The sequence below is a fragment of the Mobula hypostoma genome, chromosome 13 (assembly GCF_963921235.1).
Source record: "Mobula hypostoma chromosome 13, sMobHyp1.1, whole genome shotgun sequence".
Lineage (NCBI taxonomy): Eukaryota > Metazoa > Chordata > Chondrichthyes > Myliobatiformes > Myliobatidae > Mobula > Mobula hypostoma.
The window spans coordinates 4,725,895-4,742,167 of NC_086109.1; the positions used below are offsets into that span (position 1 = coordinate 4,725,895).

Consider the following 16,273-nt stretch of genomic DNA (forward strand, 5'->3'; position numbering starts at 1 on the left):
CATCTGGGAGGAAAGGCCTGTTCCTGTGTTCTGTTACTTATAAGCCAGAACAGACGTACTGTATGTTGGAGACATAGAGACTACAGATGCTAGAATATGGTGCAAAAGGAAAACAAACTGCTGGAGGACTTCGCCAATCAGGCAGCATTTGTGCAGGCAAAGGGATGGTCCAACGATTCAGATTGAGACCCTGCATGAATCCCAAAGGAAGGCTTCAACTGCAAAATCAACCATCTCTTTGCTCCCATAAATGCTGCCTGCCCTGCTGTTCCTCCAGTATTGTTTGTTACTCCAGATATCTACATTACTACATTAACAGTCTTTGAATGAAACAATCCAAAAGTGTAGCAAAAAGCTGAAGTTGATAGCAGCTTCATGTGGAAATAGACTGTTAGGACATATTCTGGAATGAGGGTCTTCAGCAATCAATTAGTCCTGAATATGGATTGTGGATTAAATTTAAAATGCAGCCCTAAACAAGGGTTACCTGGAGCTATGGACATCAGTTAATTGAAAACCAGACAATGCTGATTAACATTCATTTTGCATGTCTGACATGTGGGTGCGAAGGAAGTGGTGTGAAAATTATATGCCATTCCAAGGAAGCATTGTAGATACATTATAACTATAGAATTATCCTTTGATCTTTAGCATATAAAATGTCACGTAATATCGGGTCGAATAGGCCTCTTTCTTCGAGAGTGTCTCATTTTGTTGAAGAAAACACTTCTGTATCCACTAGCTTCAGTGTCTCTCCGGTGACTTTGTTTACATTACAACATGACAATAGTGGAAGATGTGCATTTTAGAAAGAAGTGATTAATGAGGTATTTTACAATATCAATAAAGTGTAGAAGGACAAAAATTTGGTGATTAACTAATGGTTGGTGCAATCGCTTAACTGTGCCTGCAATCACCAGTTGGGGTTCAATTCGCGCCGCTGTCTGTGAGGAGTCTTCATGTTCTTCCCATGACCGAGTGGGTTTCCTCTCACAAAGACATATGGGTTAGATAGCAAGTTCTGGACATGCTCTGTTGTGGCAACATTTGTGGGCTGCTCAGCACAATCCTCATTGATTTGATGCAAACTATGCATTTACCATGTGTTTTAATACTCGTGTGAAAAATAAAATTAATCTCTCTTACAATTCTTGAATGAGACGAAATATAGAATTAATTAAAAAAAGTATTGATGGAGATAAAGTTTAGCTTCATTTGTCACATGTATATCGAAACAAACAGTAAAATGCATTGTTTTGTGTCAAATCAAATCATCAAGGATTATGCCTGGCAGCCTGCAATGTCGCCATGCTTGCACCACCAACAGAGTGTGTTCACAACTCACAGATCCTAACCATACATCTTTGGAATGTGGATGGAAACCAGAGCACCCAGAGGAAGCCCACAGTCCCGGGGAGAAGGTACAAACTTCTTATAAGTAGCAGCAGGAATTGAACCCTGATTGGTCATCGCTGGTGCTGTTAATATTACTGTAAATAGGGACAAAGAATACAATAATCAGGGCTTGTACTGAATTATGCTAAAGTTTCTTTGGCTGGTGCTTCAAGGCATAAAAATATTGTTTGTGCATCTTAATTATTAACACTGAAAGGAATTAATCCATCACATGAAACCCATCATTCTTTTAGCCATTTATACAATAATTACTCACCCTGTATCACAAAAGAATTTAACTTTGCTTCCAAAAGTAACAGCTTCTGCCTCATAATATCCATTTAAAATGTCGCCAGGACTACCACAGCTCTTTGCTAGACAGAGAGGGAGAAACTGGGTATTGTTAAAAATTAAATCTAAAACCCAGATCGTCAAGTCTTATTTCATACAATATGGTGAATTTTTTTTGGAAATAACAATGGGTCGCTGCTGTATTTTCTTAGCCATAGAGCACTACAGCACAGAAATAGGCCCTTCAGCTCACCTAGTCCATGCTGAACTATTAATCTGCCTAGTCCCATCAATCTGCACCTGGATCAGAGCCCTCCATACCCTTCCCATCCATGTACCTATCCAAATTTCCCTTAAATGTTGAAATCAAGCCTATATCCACACTTTCGCTGGCAGCTCGTTCCACACCCTCACCACCCTCTGAGTGAAGACATTTCCCCTTGTAACACTTGCTTTGCCTAGTGACACAATCTTGGGGGTGGTATCCCACCCCGCACCCCCCCGGCCAAACTTTAGAACTCCCGCTTGGGTGGATGCTGTGTGAAGTGTCCAAATCAGTACCCTGAAATAACAAACAGTACACAATATGCAGTTAAACAAGTAAGATATTATAACTCTTACTTGGACTATGAGACCAGTAGAGAACAAAATATAAAATAAAAGCCACCAAAAATTTATTTAATCAGTTCGTGCGCAATCGTTGGAGCTCACGGTTTTCCTTTGCTGATTCCTCCTTCGATCGTCATCGACCCTGAGCTCCCGCCAGAGCCAGGAGGGTCGGGCAGCCCACCGACTCAAATCGTGTCTCCTCACTTCATTCCCCTCGCGCCTTCTCCCCAAAGCCCGCGAAAACCAACAGCTTTCACACAAACAAGAACGAACAACATCTCCCCCATTGGTTAGCAACTGAATTCCAAAGTCCCGTTACCTCTACCTATAACCCAAACATGCTGCTACAGAGAACCCATTATCTCAGCAGTTAACATTACAGAGAAACCATTTTATTATAACACTACAGAGAAGCCATTTTATTAGCCTTAGCAGTTAACATATGTGACAACAGACCAAATTATCAGAAGATTGATGCCGATAAGAGGACAATGGGGGAATATTCAGAAATGTTAATGAGAGATGAGAGGGATTAACAAAAAGGAGACACAGTTCCGAGTATTGTCAGAGACCGGTGGCTTTGAACCCTGAACTGTTTGAAGTTTGATGGACAGGCGATACTCCAGCAGGGGGATAAAAAGGGACAGGTTCGCTAAGGCAACAGACACACGACTCCATGAGGTAATGAGACCCTGGAAGCGGTGTGCCCCCACAAGTTGGTGGGAGTTTTGGAGCTCTGGTCGCGGGACCAGCCAGAGACGCACAGGGTAGAAAGGTACGGGTCGGCGGGAACCTGGTGTGTGTGTCCGCCCTTGCCTGGTTGCCGGGTTCACCGCAGAAGAACGATCGTATCAGGAACGGAGGGGTCACAGTCGGTGACCTCAGAAGACATTACAAAGGGCTCGCCCGAAAGCTAACTGCGAGGAATATCGAAGGTCTGTTTGGAATCCGATTTGCATATTCATTCGTTCTCTCTCTCTCTCTCTCTCCCCCCAACGGCACGATGGCGATTACTGCAAACTGAACTAAACTGAACTCTGTCACTTGTGACTGATCATTTTACCCCTAGACTGTGATAGAGCTTGATTCATCCTATTATCCTAGTTCTTTGTACATGTGTGTTTATTCATTGCTAACCTGTTGCATTTATATCCTTACTATTAGAGTACTGTGTTACTTATTTCTTTAATAAAACTTTCTTAGTTCCAGCTATCCAGACTCCAACTAAGTGGTCCATTTCACTGGTTTGGCAACCCAGTTACGGGGTACGTAACAGGTGGGACCTGTATAAGAGAGACGGGTTACACTTGAACCACAGGGGGACCAATATCCTTTCAGGGAGGTTTGTTAGTGCTATTGGGGAGGCTTTAAACTAGATTTGCAGGGGGATGGGAACCAGAGTGCCAGAGCTGACAGTGTGGCTGGGGTGAAAATAAATGATGTTGAAAGTTTAAGCAAATCCGCTGATAGAAAGGTTGTGAGTGGTGGTAAAAATCTTCTGAGATGTATATATTTCAATGCTAGGAGTATTGCGGGGAAGGCAGATGAGTTGAGGGCGTGGATTGACACGTGGAATTATGACGTTGTAGCAATTAGTGAAACTTGGCTACAGGAGGGGCAGGACTGGCAGCTTAATATTCCAGGGTTCCGATGTTTCAGATGTGATCGAGGCAGAGGAATGAAAGGTGGGGGAGTAGCATTGCTTGTCAGGGAAAATATCACAGCAGTGCTCAGGCAGGACAGATTAGAGGGCTTGTCTACTGAGTCCTTATGGGTGGAGCTGAGAAACAGGAAAGGTATGGCTACATTAGTGGGATTGTATTACAGACCACCCAATAGTCAACGAGACTTGGAAGAGCAAATCTGCAGAGAGATAGCAGGCAACTGCAGGAAACATAAAGTTGTGGTGGTAGGGGATTTTAATTTTCCATACATTGATTGGGACTCCCATACTGTTAGGGGTCTAGATGGTTTAGAGTTTGTAAGATGTGTTCAGGAAAGTTTTCTAAATCAATATATAGAGGGACCAACTAGAGGGGATGCAATATTGGATCTCCTGTTAGGAAACGAATTAGGGCAAGTGACAGAAGTCTGTGTAGGGGAGCACTTTGGTTCCAGTGATCATAACACCATTAGTTTCAATTTGATCATGGACAAGGATAGATCTGGTCCTAGGGTTGAGGTTCTGAACTGGAAGAAGGCCAAATTTGAAGAAATGAGAAAGGATCTAAAAAGCGTGGATTGGGACAGGTTGTTCTCCGGCAAAGATGTGATTGGTAGGTGGGAAGCCTTCAAAGGGGAAATTTTGAGAGTGCAGAGTTTGTATGCTCCTGTCAGGTGCTTGAGGAGTATAAGAAGTGCAAGAAAATACTTAAGAAAGAAATCAGGAGGGCTAAAAGAAGACATGAGGTTGCCTTGGCAGTCAAAGTGAAAGATAATCCAAAGAGCTTTTACAAGTATATTAAGAGCAAAAGGATTGTAAGGGATAAAATTGGTCCTCTTGAAGATCAGAGTGGTCGGCTTTGTGCGGAACCAAAGGAAGTGGGGGAGATCTTAAATAGGTTTTTTGCATCTGTATTTACTAAGGAAGCTGGCATGAAATCTATGGAATTGAGGGAATCAAGTCGTGAGACCATGGAAACTGTACAGATTGAAAAGGAGGAGGTGCTTGCTGTCTTGAGGAAAATTAAAGTGGATAAATCCCCGGGACCTGACAGAGTGTTCCCTCGGACCTTGAAGGAGACTAGTGTTGAAATTGCGGGGGCCCTGGCAGAAATATTTAAAATGTCGCTGTTTATGGGTGAAGTGCCGGAGGATTGGAGAGTGGCTCATGTTGTTCCGTTGTTTAAAAAAGGATCGAAAAGTAATCCGGGAAATTATAGGCCAGTGAGTTTAACGTCAGTAGTAGGTAAGTTATTGGAGGGAGTACTAAGAGACAGAATCTACAAGCATTTGGATAGACAGGGGCTTATTAGGGAGAGTCAACATGGCTTTGTGCATGGTAGGTCATGTTTGACCAATCTGTTGGAGTTTTTCGAGGAGGTTACCAGGAAAGTGGATGAAGGGAAGGCAGTGGATATTGTCTACATGGACTTCAGTAAGGCCTTTGACAAGGTCCCGCATAGGAGGTTAGTTAGGAAAATTCAGTCGCTAGGTATACATGGAGAGGTGGTAAATTGGATTAGACATTGGCTCAATGGAAGAAGCCAGAGAGTGGTGGTAGAGAATTGCTTCTCTGAGTGGAGGCCTGTGACTAGTGGTGTGCCACAGGGATCAGTGCTGGGTCCATTGTTATTTGTCATCTATATCAATGATCTGGATGATAATGTGGTAAATTGGATCAGCAAGTTTGCTGATGATACAAAGATTGGAGGTGTAGTAGACAGTGAGGAAGATTTTCAGAGCCTGCAGAGGGACTTGGACCAGCTAGAAAAATGGGCTGAAAAATGGCAGATACTGACAAGTGTGAGGTATTGCACGTTGGAAGGACAAACCAACGTAGAACATACAGGGTTAATGGTAAGGCACTGAGGAGTGCAGTGGAACAGAGGGATCTGGGAATACAGATACCAAATTCCCTAAAAGTGGCGTCACAGGTAGATAGGGTCGTAAAGAGAGCTTTTGGTACATTGGCCTTTATTAATCGAAGTATTGAGTATAAGAGCTGGAATGTTATGATGAGGTTGTATAAGGCATTGGTGAGGCCGAATCTGGAGTATTGTGTTCAGTTTTGGTCACCAAATTACAGGAAGGATATAAATAAGGTTGAAAGAGTGCAGAGAAGGTTTACAAGGATGTTGCCGGGACTTGAGAAACTCAGTTACAGAGGAAGATTGAATAGGTTAGGACTTTATTCCCTGGAGCGTAGAAGAATGAGGGGAGATTTGATAGAAGTATATAAAATTATGATGGGTATAGATAGAGTGAATGCAAGCAGGCTTTTTCCACTGAGGCAAGGGGAGAAAAAAACCAGAGGACGTGGGTTAAGGGTGAGGGGGGAAAAGTTTAAAGGGAACATTGGGGGGGGCTTCTTCACACAGAGAGTGGTGGGAGTATGGAATGAGCTGCCAGACGAGGTGGTAAATGCGGGTTCTTTTTTAACATTTAAGAATAAATTGGACAGATACATGGATGGGAGGTGTATGAAGGGATATGGTCCGTGTGCAGGTCAGTGAGACTAGGCAGAAAATGGTTCGGCACAGCCAAGAAGGGCCAAAGGGCCTGTTTCTGTGCTGTAGTTTCTATGGTTCTATAAGTGGGGGCTCGTCCGGGATTTTGAACGCTAAATTTTGGACAGGGTAAATTGATTGGGTTAAAATTCCCGAAAGAAAGAAAAGGCAAACAGCAGAAATGGAGATTGAGGAATTTCTAAAGGTGCCGACCTCGGAGGCATTAGAGGATGCCAGGAAAGCGGAATTGGCAGCTGTGGCCAAACGGTTGAATCTTGTTAAGGGGAAGTCGACAATGAGGAGAGAGGAGATACACAGAGCTATCGTAGAGCATTATGTGTCTAAAGGTGTGTTTCCCCAAGGGGAATGGAGGTGATATCTATTGGAAAACCTGGTGGAGACGCAGTACAGGTGCAGCTTGAAAAATTGAGACTCGAGCACGAGTTCTGGGTACGGCAGCTAGAACATGAACAGAAACAGAGAGAAAGGGAATTCGAGCTGGAGAGGTTAAAGATAAGGGCAGAGCAGGGGCCCATGCCATACCAAGGTGGAGGGTTCAGGGCGACCCAGGAGATTAAGCTGGTTCCCCCATTTGACGATACCGATGTGGATCGGTACTTTCTCCATTTCGAAAAAGTTGCTGCAAGTCAGGACTGGCCGAGGAATAAGTGGGCTGTTTTGCTTCAGAGTGTACTTAAAGGAAAAGCCCAACAAGCTTACTCAGCTTTGTCCGCAGAAGATGCCCAGAGGTATGAGGTGGTGAAAGAGGCCATCCTCAGGATTTATGAGTTGGTCCCGGAGGCATACCAGCAGAGGTTCCGGAATGCGAGGAAGCAGTGGGACCGCACGTATTTAGAGTTTGCCCGTGAGATGCTGACATATTGTGAGCATTGGTGCGCCTCGAAGAGGGTAAATGGGGATTATGACAGACTGCTACAGCTGATCCTGATTGAGCAGTTTAAAGGTTGTGTCCCTGAAGGTATGAGACCCTACCTAGATGAGAAAGAGGCAGCCACTTTAGCCGCAACTGCTAAGTTAGCGGATGAGTACGTGTTGACACATAAAACGAAGTTTGCCCCGAGTAAAGGCTACCAGAACGGTAGTCAGGACGGCGGGGAGAGTCCGCCAGAAAAGTCAGAAAGTAAGCCAGGGACTAGTGAGAAGGATAAGGTAGGCCGGGAGCAGTCTGGTAGGAAGTCTCCTGGGGTCGTATGTTATAATTGTGGAAAGTCAGACACTTTGCGTCCAGGTGCTTTGCCCCAAAGAAGAAGACGGGAAAGGGAAAGGCGGCGGTTCCGACTGGCTGTATTGAGCTGGTAAGCAAACCGCTAGGAGAGAAGAGGTCTGCCAAAGTTCAGGAAGGGCGCGAGAGGTTTATCTCGGCCGGATTGGTGTCGGTGAAGGAGGGGTTAAACCCAGTTCCAGTATGGATCTGGAGAGACACAGGAGCGTGTCAGTCATTGATATTAAAGAGTGTGTTAGACTTTAGTTCAGAGACCGAGACTGGGAAAGTCAGGGTCATAAAAGGCATTGGGAAAGGGACTGAGGCAGTACCTCTGCACCAGATACACCTAAAAAGCGACTTGGTCTCTGGACCAGTCACGATCGGGGTGAGGCCCGAACTACCGATGAAAGGCGTTGAAGTCTTACTCGGTAATGACCTCGCCGGCGAGGAGGTGTACCCAGCAGTGAGATTGACAAGTCAGCCTGCCAGCATTGAGGCCTCGCCCATGGACCCACAGGTTCATCCCAGTTGCGCAGTGACTCGGTGTGTGTCCAGAAAGGCTGCCGAAGTAAATTTAGCTGAGACGTTTCTACCAGCCTTGTACCAGGGGGAGGTAGAAAGTGAAAAGAAGGAGCGTAGTGAAACAGGAGGAAGTGAAGGAGTTGAGGCTGACTTCGCATTAGCAAGGAAGGACTCTGTACAGACACAGGAGCGAGACGAGGAGCTGATGGTTTCGGCGGAGACAGCTCTCTCTGAAGCAGAATTAAAAAGGGAGCCAGTAGGCTATTGTGTGGAGGAGGGAGTGCTAAGGAAGAAAGGGAGACCAAGTACCGTGCCCGCAGATGAGGAATGGGGGATGGTGCCAAAAATTTATGGGGATGAGATTCTTAACCTGGCCCACAAGATACCCCTCAGTGGACATTTTGGGGGGGAGGAAAACAGTCGGCGGAATCATGAAAGAGTTTTACTGGCTGCACAGGAGGAAGGATGGTATTGACTATTGCAGACGTGAGTTAACACAGTTAGAGGCTATTAACATGTTAAAAGCTCACCACGATCAGAAAACAGATTTAGATGGTGATATCATGAAAATTAATGAAGCTAGGGTGCCACCTGATAAGGGGTAAACCCTTTTTGAAAAGATAAGTGTGGTCCTGACCAGATGGGAGAAGTCTATTGTGTTGACCAACTTTGCTGATGAGTTCTCTCCCTTAATCCCCGAACAAAGCGACCCGCTAAGAGAGCTAATTAAACGGCACGCCCACATAGGTCCAGATGTCCTGAGGCGATGCGAAGAGCTGGGACATGGAGCTGTTGCCACATCAGGTCAGCCTAGTGAGCAACACCCCTACAAAATGATTAATTCAGTGACAAACGGGCTAAAGAACACAGAAGTGTATATTGGCGATGTAGTGGTCTGGAGTGACACGTGGGAGGAGCACATTATGGCGGTAGAGGAGCTGTTTAAATTGGCTGTCTGAAGCCAGCCTGACAGTGAACCTCGCAAAAAGTGAGTTTGGCCACGCGAAGGTCACTTATCTGGGATTTGTGGTAGGACAGGGGCAGCTGGCTCCGATGCAAGCTAAGGTGAGGGCTATCTCTGAAGTCCCCACCCTGACAGACAAGAGAGCCCTGAGAAGGTTCTTGGAGATGGTGGGGTACTATCGGAAGTTTAGCAAAAAAAAACAACTTTGCGGATAGTACCCACCCTCTTACTAAGCCCTTGGCAAAGAATGCTAAGTTGGTATGGGACGACCATTGTTATCTGTGTCCGGGGCGAAAACCACTGAGAAGTTACAATGATCAAAGTTCATTAGTGTTTTCAGCCACTATGAAGTTTGCTAAATTGGAGCCTGGTTTTAGAGGATTATTAAAATAACACATATAAAAGGAACAGAAAATGTGATTGCTGACTGTCTGTCAAGGTGTTGACAACTTAAAAGTCTCTGTATTAGCCGAATAGCTGATAAACATGTATACTTGTGTGTATCTAATAATGTATTCATGCCTATAATTTTTACCTCAGTAAAAATCCTTTGAAGGATAGGGGTGTGACGACAGACCAAATTATCAGAAGATTGATGCCGATAAGAGGACAACGGGGGAACATTCAGAAATGTTAATGAGAGACGAGAGGGATTAACAAAAAGGAGACACAGTTCTGAGTATTGTCAGAGACCGGTTGCTTTGAACTCTGAACTGTTTGAAGTTTGATGGACAGGCGATACCCCAGCAGGGGGATAAAAAGGGACAGGTTCACTAAGGCAACAGACACACGACTCACGAGGGGAGTTTTGGAGCTCTGGTCGCGGGACCAGCCATAGACGCACAGGGTAGAATGGTACAGGTCGGCGGGAACCTGGTGTGTGTGTCCGCCCTTGCCTGGGTGCCGGGTTCACCGCAGAAGAACGATCGTATCTGGAACAGAGGGGTCAAAATCGGTGATCTCAGAAGACATTACAAAGGGCTCGCCCGAAAGCTAACTGCGAGGAATATCGAAGGTCTGTTTGGAATCCGATTTGCATATTCATTCGTTCTCTCTCTCTCTCTCTCCAACGGCATGACGGCGATTACTGCGAACTGAATTAAACTGAACTCTGTCACTTGTGACTGATCATTTTACCCCTAGACTGCGATAGAGCTTGATTGATCCTATTATCCTAGTTCTGTGTATGTGTGTGTTTATTCATTGCTAACCTGTTGCATTTATATCCTTACTATTAGAGTACTGTGTTACTTATTTCTTTAATAAAACTTTCTTAGTTCCAGCAATCCAGACTCCAACTAAGTGGTCCATTTCTGCTGGTTTGGCAACCCAGTTACGGGGTACGTAACATATAAAAGAGAAACCCTTACACTCTCTTGTACTCCTTAAACATTTTACCTTTCATCTTTAACTCATGATCTCTAGTTGTATTCCCACCCAACCTCAGGTAGAAAAATCCTGCTTGCATTTACCCCATAACTTTGTACACCTCTATCAAATCTCCCCTCATTCTCCTACACTCTCGGCCCTGGGAATAAAGTCCGAACCTATTCAACCTTTCCCTGTAACTCAGGAACTCAAGTCCTGGCAACATTCTTGTAAATTTCCTCTTCAGGCATTCCATGTCTTCCTGCAGTGTCACAACCAGAACATGCCTCCGAAAAGTCATCAGGAAATAGCTGAGTCTAAGAGGAAACTTAGTCCAGTTACGAAAGGACAAGGTTTGGAGCTGGACTAGCAACTCCATGCCATAAAAACCCAGTTCTAAAGAGGCTCCAGAGACTTCATCCATGGGAGAGGAAGGATCTTCGAAGATGGGCTACACCTGGGGACAATTTGAAGGACTGGCTCAGGACAGGGGACTTCGGCAAGCTGCCGTCAGTGGCTTATGTGCCAGAAAGGGTGATGGGCTTAAGCAATAAGGGAGTACAACTTCGCTGATAACTGGAACCATTGCAGAGTCAAAACTTTACAAGTGTATCAAGGAGTTTTCCGTGCTAGTACACAGAGATTCCTACCAGGGAAAGGCAGTGCCAGTTTCATTTAATCCTGGTAAATTAAGCTAGTTTATCAATTAAAAGTGTCCACTTTATTATTGGATGGTGATCATAACTTCACATCAAAGTTGCTGGTGAACGCAGCAGGTCAGGCAGCATCTCTAGGAGGAGGTACAGTCGACGTTTCAGGCCGAGACCCTTCGTCAGGACTAACTGAAGGAAGAGTTAGTAAGAGATTTGAAAGTGGGAGGGGGAGGGGGAGATCCAAAATGATGGGAGAAGACAGAAGGGAGAGGGATGGAGCCAAGAGCTGGACAGGTGATTGGCAAAAGGGATATGAGAGTATCATGGGACAGGAGGTCCGGGGAGAAAGACGGGGGGTGGGGGGAACCCAGAGGATGGGCAAGGGGTATAGTCAGAGGGACAGAGGGAGAAAAAGGAGAGTGAGAGAAAGAATGTGTGTATAAAAATAAATAACGGATGGGGTATGAGGGGGAGGTGGGGCATTAGCGGAAGTTAGATAAGTCGATGTTCATGCCGTCAGGTTGGAGGCTACCCAGACAGAATATAAAGTGTTGTTCTTCCAACCTGAGTGTGGCTTCATAACAACACCTCATATTCCGTCTGGGTAGCCTCCAACCTGATGGCATGAACATCGACTTCTCTAACTTCCGCTAATGCCCCACCTCCCCCTCGTATCCTATCCGTTATTTATTTTTATACACACATTCTTTCTCTCACTCTCCTTTTTCTCCCTCTGTCCCTCTCACTATACCCCTTGCCCATCCTCTGGGTTCCCCCCACCCCCCGTCTTTCTCCCCGGACCTCCTGTCCCATGATCCTCTCATATCCCTTTTGCCAATCACCTGTCCAGCTCTTGGCTCCATCCCTCTCCCTCCTGTCTTCTCCTATCATTTTGGATCTCCCCCTCCCCCTCCCACTTTCAAATCTCTTACTAACTCTTCCTTCAGTTAGTCCTGACGAAGGGTCTCGGCCTGAAACGTCGACTGTACCTCTTCCTAGAGATGCTGCCTGGCCTGCTGCGTTCACCAGCAACTTTGATGTGTGCTGCTTGAATTTCCAGCATCTGCAGAATTCCTGTTGTTTGCGATCATAACTTCACTAAGGTTCAAAGTAGTTTAAAAAAAGCAAGTAGTAGAGTTCCTGCCGCACCTTTGGCACATCAGGCAGGCAGCTTTGCCACTTCTTTAGCATTAGCCTGTTTTGCTAGCTCGACACTCGACCCAGCATACATAGAACTCATGCAAGGAGCTAGCTGGGTTTAAACCAGGGACTGCTCACCCTGAAGTCCGATGCAGATGCCACTACACCACTAGTATAGACAGTTAAAGAAAGGAATACACATTAATCCATTCTGAAGACAAATTCATGGGTGGGTAAAAAATACATGTGTGACTACTGATTTCCTGTCACGATTTAAAGTGATACAAATGGAATTTATTAAAACAAAGGCACTGCAAATGTCTGTCTAAGACAAGCTATGTTTGATTTAACACTCATTGTTAGAGTATCAGTCAAATCCTTAAATGAAACATTACAAAACAGTCCCCAGTCCTGATTCTGTTCTTTAGATCAGGCTGGAAATGCTCTTGTACGCTGAGCAAGGGAACAATAGTGGCTCAGCTCTGAGGAAAAATGCTACTAAATAATTTACAAAACCCATTATTCCAAACAGCATGCAAGAACAAACATACTGTGACCACGACCCGAACAGATTGCAGCTAAGTCACACCACTTCCAACAGCATCTCTTCTGTTAAAAGTTAGCCTGAGAACTTACGTAAACAACGTGTCTGCAGAGGTGACCAAGACGAATCGGCTCTGCAGAGAAGAGTTCTTGAACTCCCTTCCTGGAACTGGTAACCTGGATGACATCTATAAGTAATTTCCGTATTTGGAGCAAATGAAACCTCATGACTGTATTCATCTGATACGGAACCGTTTTCCAAATTTGGAGGGGGTCCACAGTTGCCTTTTAGAAGGAAAAAAACAGTTTAAGTATGTAGTTATACAGTGGTCTCTCTTTGGGATGTACTTAAACATTAACTACTGTTGTATCTTTATCTGTAATGGTTTACTTTTGTATCTACACATTTATGTTATCATGTTTTAATATATGTTGTATACCAGGATCCTTTTTGTCTTAATTGCTTTGATTCAAAATTAAATTGTATGATTAAGAAACATTGAGAGATGACTAGTGGCAAACACTATCAGTTGGCAACATAAGGTTAAAGAATATTTATTTGTCCCCATAGCACAATTAGTCATAGTCATACTTTATTAATCCTGGGGGAAATTGGTTTTTGTTACAGTTGCTCCATAAATAATAAATAGTAATAGAACCATAAATAGTTAAATAGTAATATGTAAATTATGCCAGTAAATTATGAAATAAGTCCAGGACCAGCCTATTGGCTCAGGGTGTCTGACCCTCCAAGGGAGGAGTTGTACAGTTTGATGGCCACAGGCAGGAATGACTTCCTATGACGCTCTGTGTTGCATCTCGGTGGAATGAGTCTCTGGCTGAATGTACTCCTGTGCCCACCCAGTACATTATGTAGTGGATGGGAGACATTGACCAAGATGGCATGCAACTTAGACAGCATCCTCTTTTCAGACACCACCGTGAATTAGTGAATTATATAAAAGGATTTACTTATTTATTTGAGATACAGCGCAGAACAGGATCTTCTGGTTCTTCGCACAGCAATCCTGATTTAATTCTAATCACAGGACAATTTATGGTGACCAATTAACCTACCAATGAGTAGTACTTTGGATTGTGGGAGGAACCCCACACAGTCACAGGGAGAACATAAAAACTCCTTACAAACAGCAACGGAATTGAACCCGTGTTCTGGCCGAGTAATGTTGTTAACCACTACGCTACCGTGCCACCCCATGTTCTAACTTCTGGCGATAGCCCTGCAATATTACATCCAAGATAATTATGTCACATCTAGGGTACCCCTCAGGGCTGTGTCTTAAGCCCCCTCCTTTACTCCCTGTATACCTACGACTGTGTTGCCACCCACAACTCCAATCTGTTAATTAAATTTGCTGTCGACACTACATTGATTGGCCTAATCTCAGACAACGAGGCAACCTACAGAGAAGTCATCACTCTGGCACAGTGGTGTCAAGGAAACAACCTCTCCTTTGATGTCACAAAAACAAAGGAGCTGATTGTGGACTACAGGAGGAATGGAGACAGGCTAACCTCAATGGATCAATGGATCTGGGATTGAGAGGGTGAACAGCTTTAAATTCCTTGGCATACACATCACCAAGGATCTCACGTGGTCTGTACATACTGGCTGTGTGGTGAAAAAGGCACAACAGCGCCTCTTTCACCTCAGACGGTTGAGGAAGTTTGGTATGGGCCTTCAATTCCTAAGAACTTTCTACAGGGTGCATCCCTGACTGAGTGCATCCTGACTGGCTGCATCACTGCCTGGTGTGGGAATTGTACTTCCCTCAATTGCAGGACTCTGCAGAGAATAGTGTGTTCACACCAGCCCATCTATGGATGTGAACTTCCCACTATTCAGGACATTTACAAAGACAGGTACGTAAAAAGGGCCCGAAAGATCATTGGAGACCCAAGTCACCCCAACCACAAACTGTTCTAGCTGCTACCATCCGAGAAACGGTATCACTGAATAAAAGCCAGGACCAACAGGCTCTGGGACAGCTTCTTCAACCAGGCCATCAGACTGATTAATTCATGCTGATACAATTGTATCTCTATGTTATATTGACTGTCCTGTTATTACTATTTATTATAAATTACTATAAATAGCACATTGCACATTTAGACACAGACGTAATGTAAAGATTTTTACTCATGTATGTGAAGGATGTAAGTTATAAAGTCAATTCCCTTCAATTAAACTCTGCACAATAGTTTTACCTGCCTGATTATATGTGATTATGGACTTCAAATGTGCAGTGTAGCCATACTGTAATGATGATACAAAAAAATCATTTGGGGCACTGAATGTTATTCCAATCGAGCAAACAGTTTTATTCTAGATGGTGAAATATTGTAAAAACAAAATTCTGAAAATAAGCATGGCAGGCAGCATCCATTTCAGAATGATGAGCTTTTGTCTGTAACTTATCAATTCCTTGTTTAAGATTGAAGATATTGATGTTTTATTGTTTGAAAATACAAATTACAGCCTTTGTCAGTCCTTAAAACTGGTTGCATCGCTGTCTGGTATGGGATGGGAGAACTGTACAGGATCAAAATAAATTGCAGGAAGTTGTGAACTCAGTCAACACTATCATGGGCACTAGCCTCCCCTGCATCCATGTCATCTTAAGGACCAATGACTCGAAAGGGCCACATCCATCATTAAGGACCCCCATCAGCCAGGACATGTCTTTTTCTCATTGCTACCATCAGGGAGGAAATACAGGAACCTGAAGACACACTCTCAAGGATTCAGGAATAGATTCTTCCCCTCTGCTATCTGGGAAAAAAAATATATGTGTGTGCACAGGTATACATATGTACACACACACACACATAGATATATATTTTACTATACTGTAATTCTGTTTTTATTATTATTTATTGCAATATGCTGCTGTCATAAAAACGACACATTTCACAACATATGCCGGAGGTATTAAAGCATATTCTGATTCTGATAGCAGTCTGGTCGTTTGATCCTAACAGAATCTCAAATATTCACAGCTTACAAGTTTTAATTATTAAAATAATATGAATTTGTAGCATTGCAGAGCAGACTTGATGGATTCAATGGTCTTAAGGGCTTATAAAAATACAAATTACACAAAAGTATTGCAACTAGAATTGCTGGATAGATTTTCCATGAACTCTGTAAGATTACTGACATTGTGATTTTTTTTTCAATCCACAAAATTAACAACTTTGGACTTAAAAAGCAGCCCCACGTAATCTAATTTCTCCAAGCATGTATCTAAGCTAACATGCGGTAGCTTAAGGATTTCTATTATATATATTTGGATAAAAGAAGCTGGCAGATGCAATTTGCATGACCTTTAGATTATGAGAACACTCAGTCCTCTTTTATTGTCATTTAGAA

At 43.9% G+C, this 16,273-nt stretch overlaps 2 protein-coding genes across 7 annotated transcripts in view; one reads left to right on the top strand and one right to left on the bottom strand.

The window, feature by feature from the left end:
- LOC134355375 (uncharacterized) overlaps positions 1–13,007 on the top strand; it is a 58,934-nt gene extending 45,927 nt beyond the window's left edge. Inside the window, exon 3 of one of the 2 annotated variants that reach the window (XR_010020053.1) lies at positions 12,869–13,007. The gene's annotated coding sequence lies outside the window, so the exon portion shown is untranslated. Of the gene's footprint in view, positions 1–9,715; positions 11,350–12,868 lie in introns of those variants that run through there. The other variant, XR_010020052.1, reaches the window with a different exon arrangement.
- The window catches only part of LOC134355374 (complement receptor type 1-like), a 103,304-nt gene that overhangs the window by 25,284 nt on the left and 61,747 nt on the right, over positions 1–16,273 (bottom strand). For 3 of the 5 annotated variants that reach the window (XM_063065165.1, XM_063065162.1, XM_063065163.1), the window contains exon 12: positions 12,973–13,164. In XM_063065165.1, the coding sequence (XP_062921235.1) occupies positions 12,973–13,164 (192 nt within the window). Of the gene's footprint in view, positions 1–1,672; positions 1,770–12,972; positions 13,165–16,273 lie in introns of all 5 variants that reach the window. The other 2 variants (XM_063065161.1, XM_063065160.1) reach the window with 1 other exon arrangement.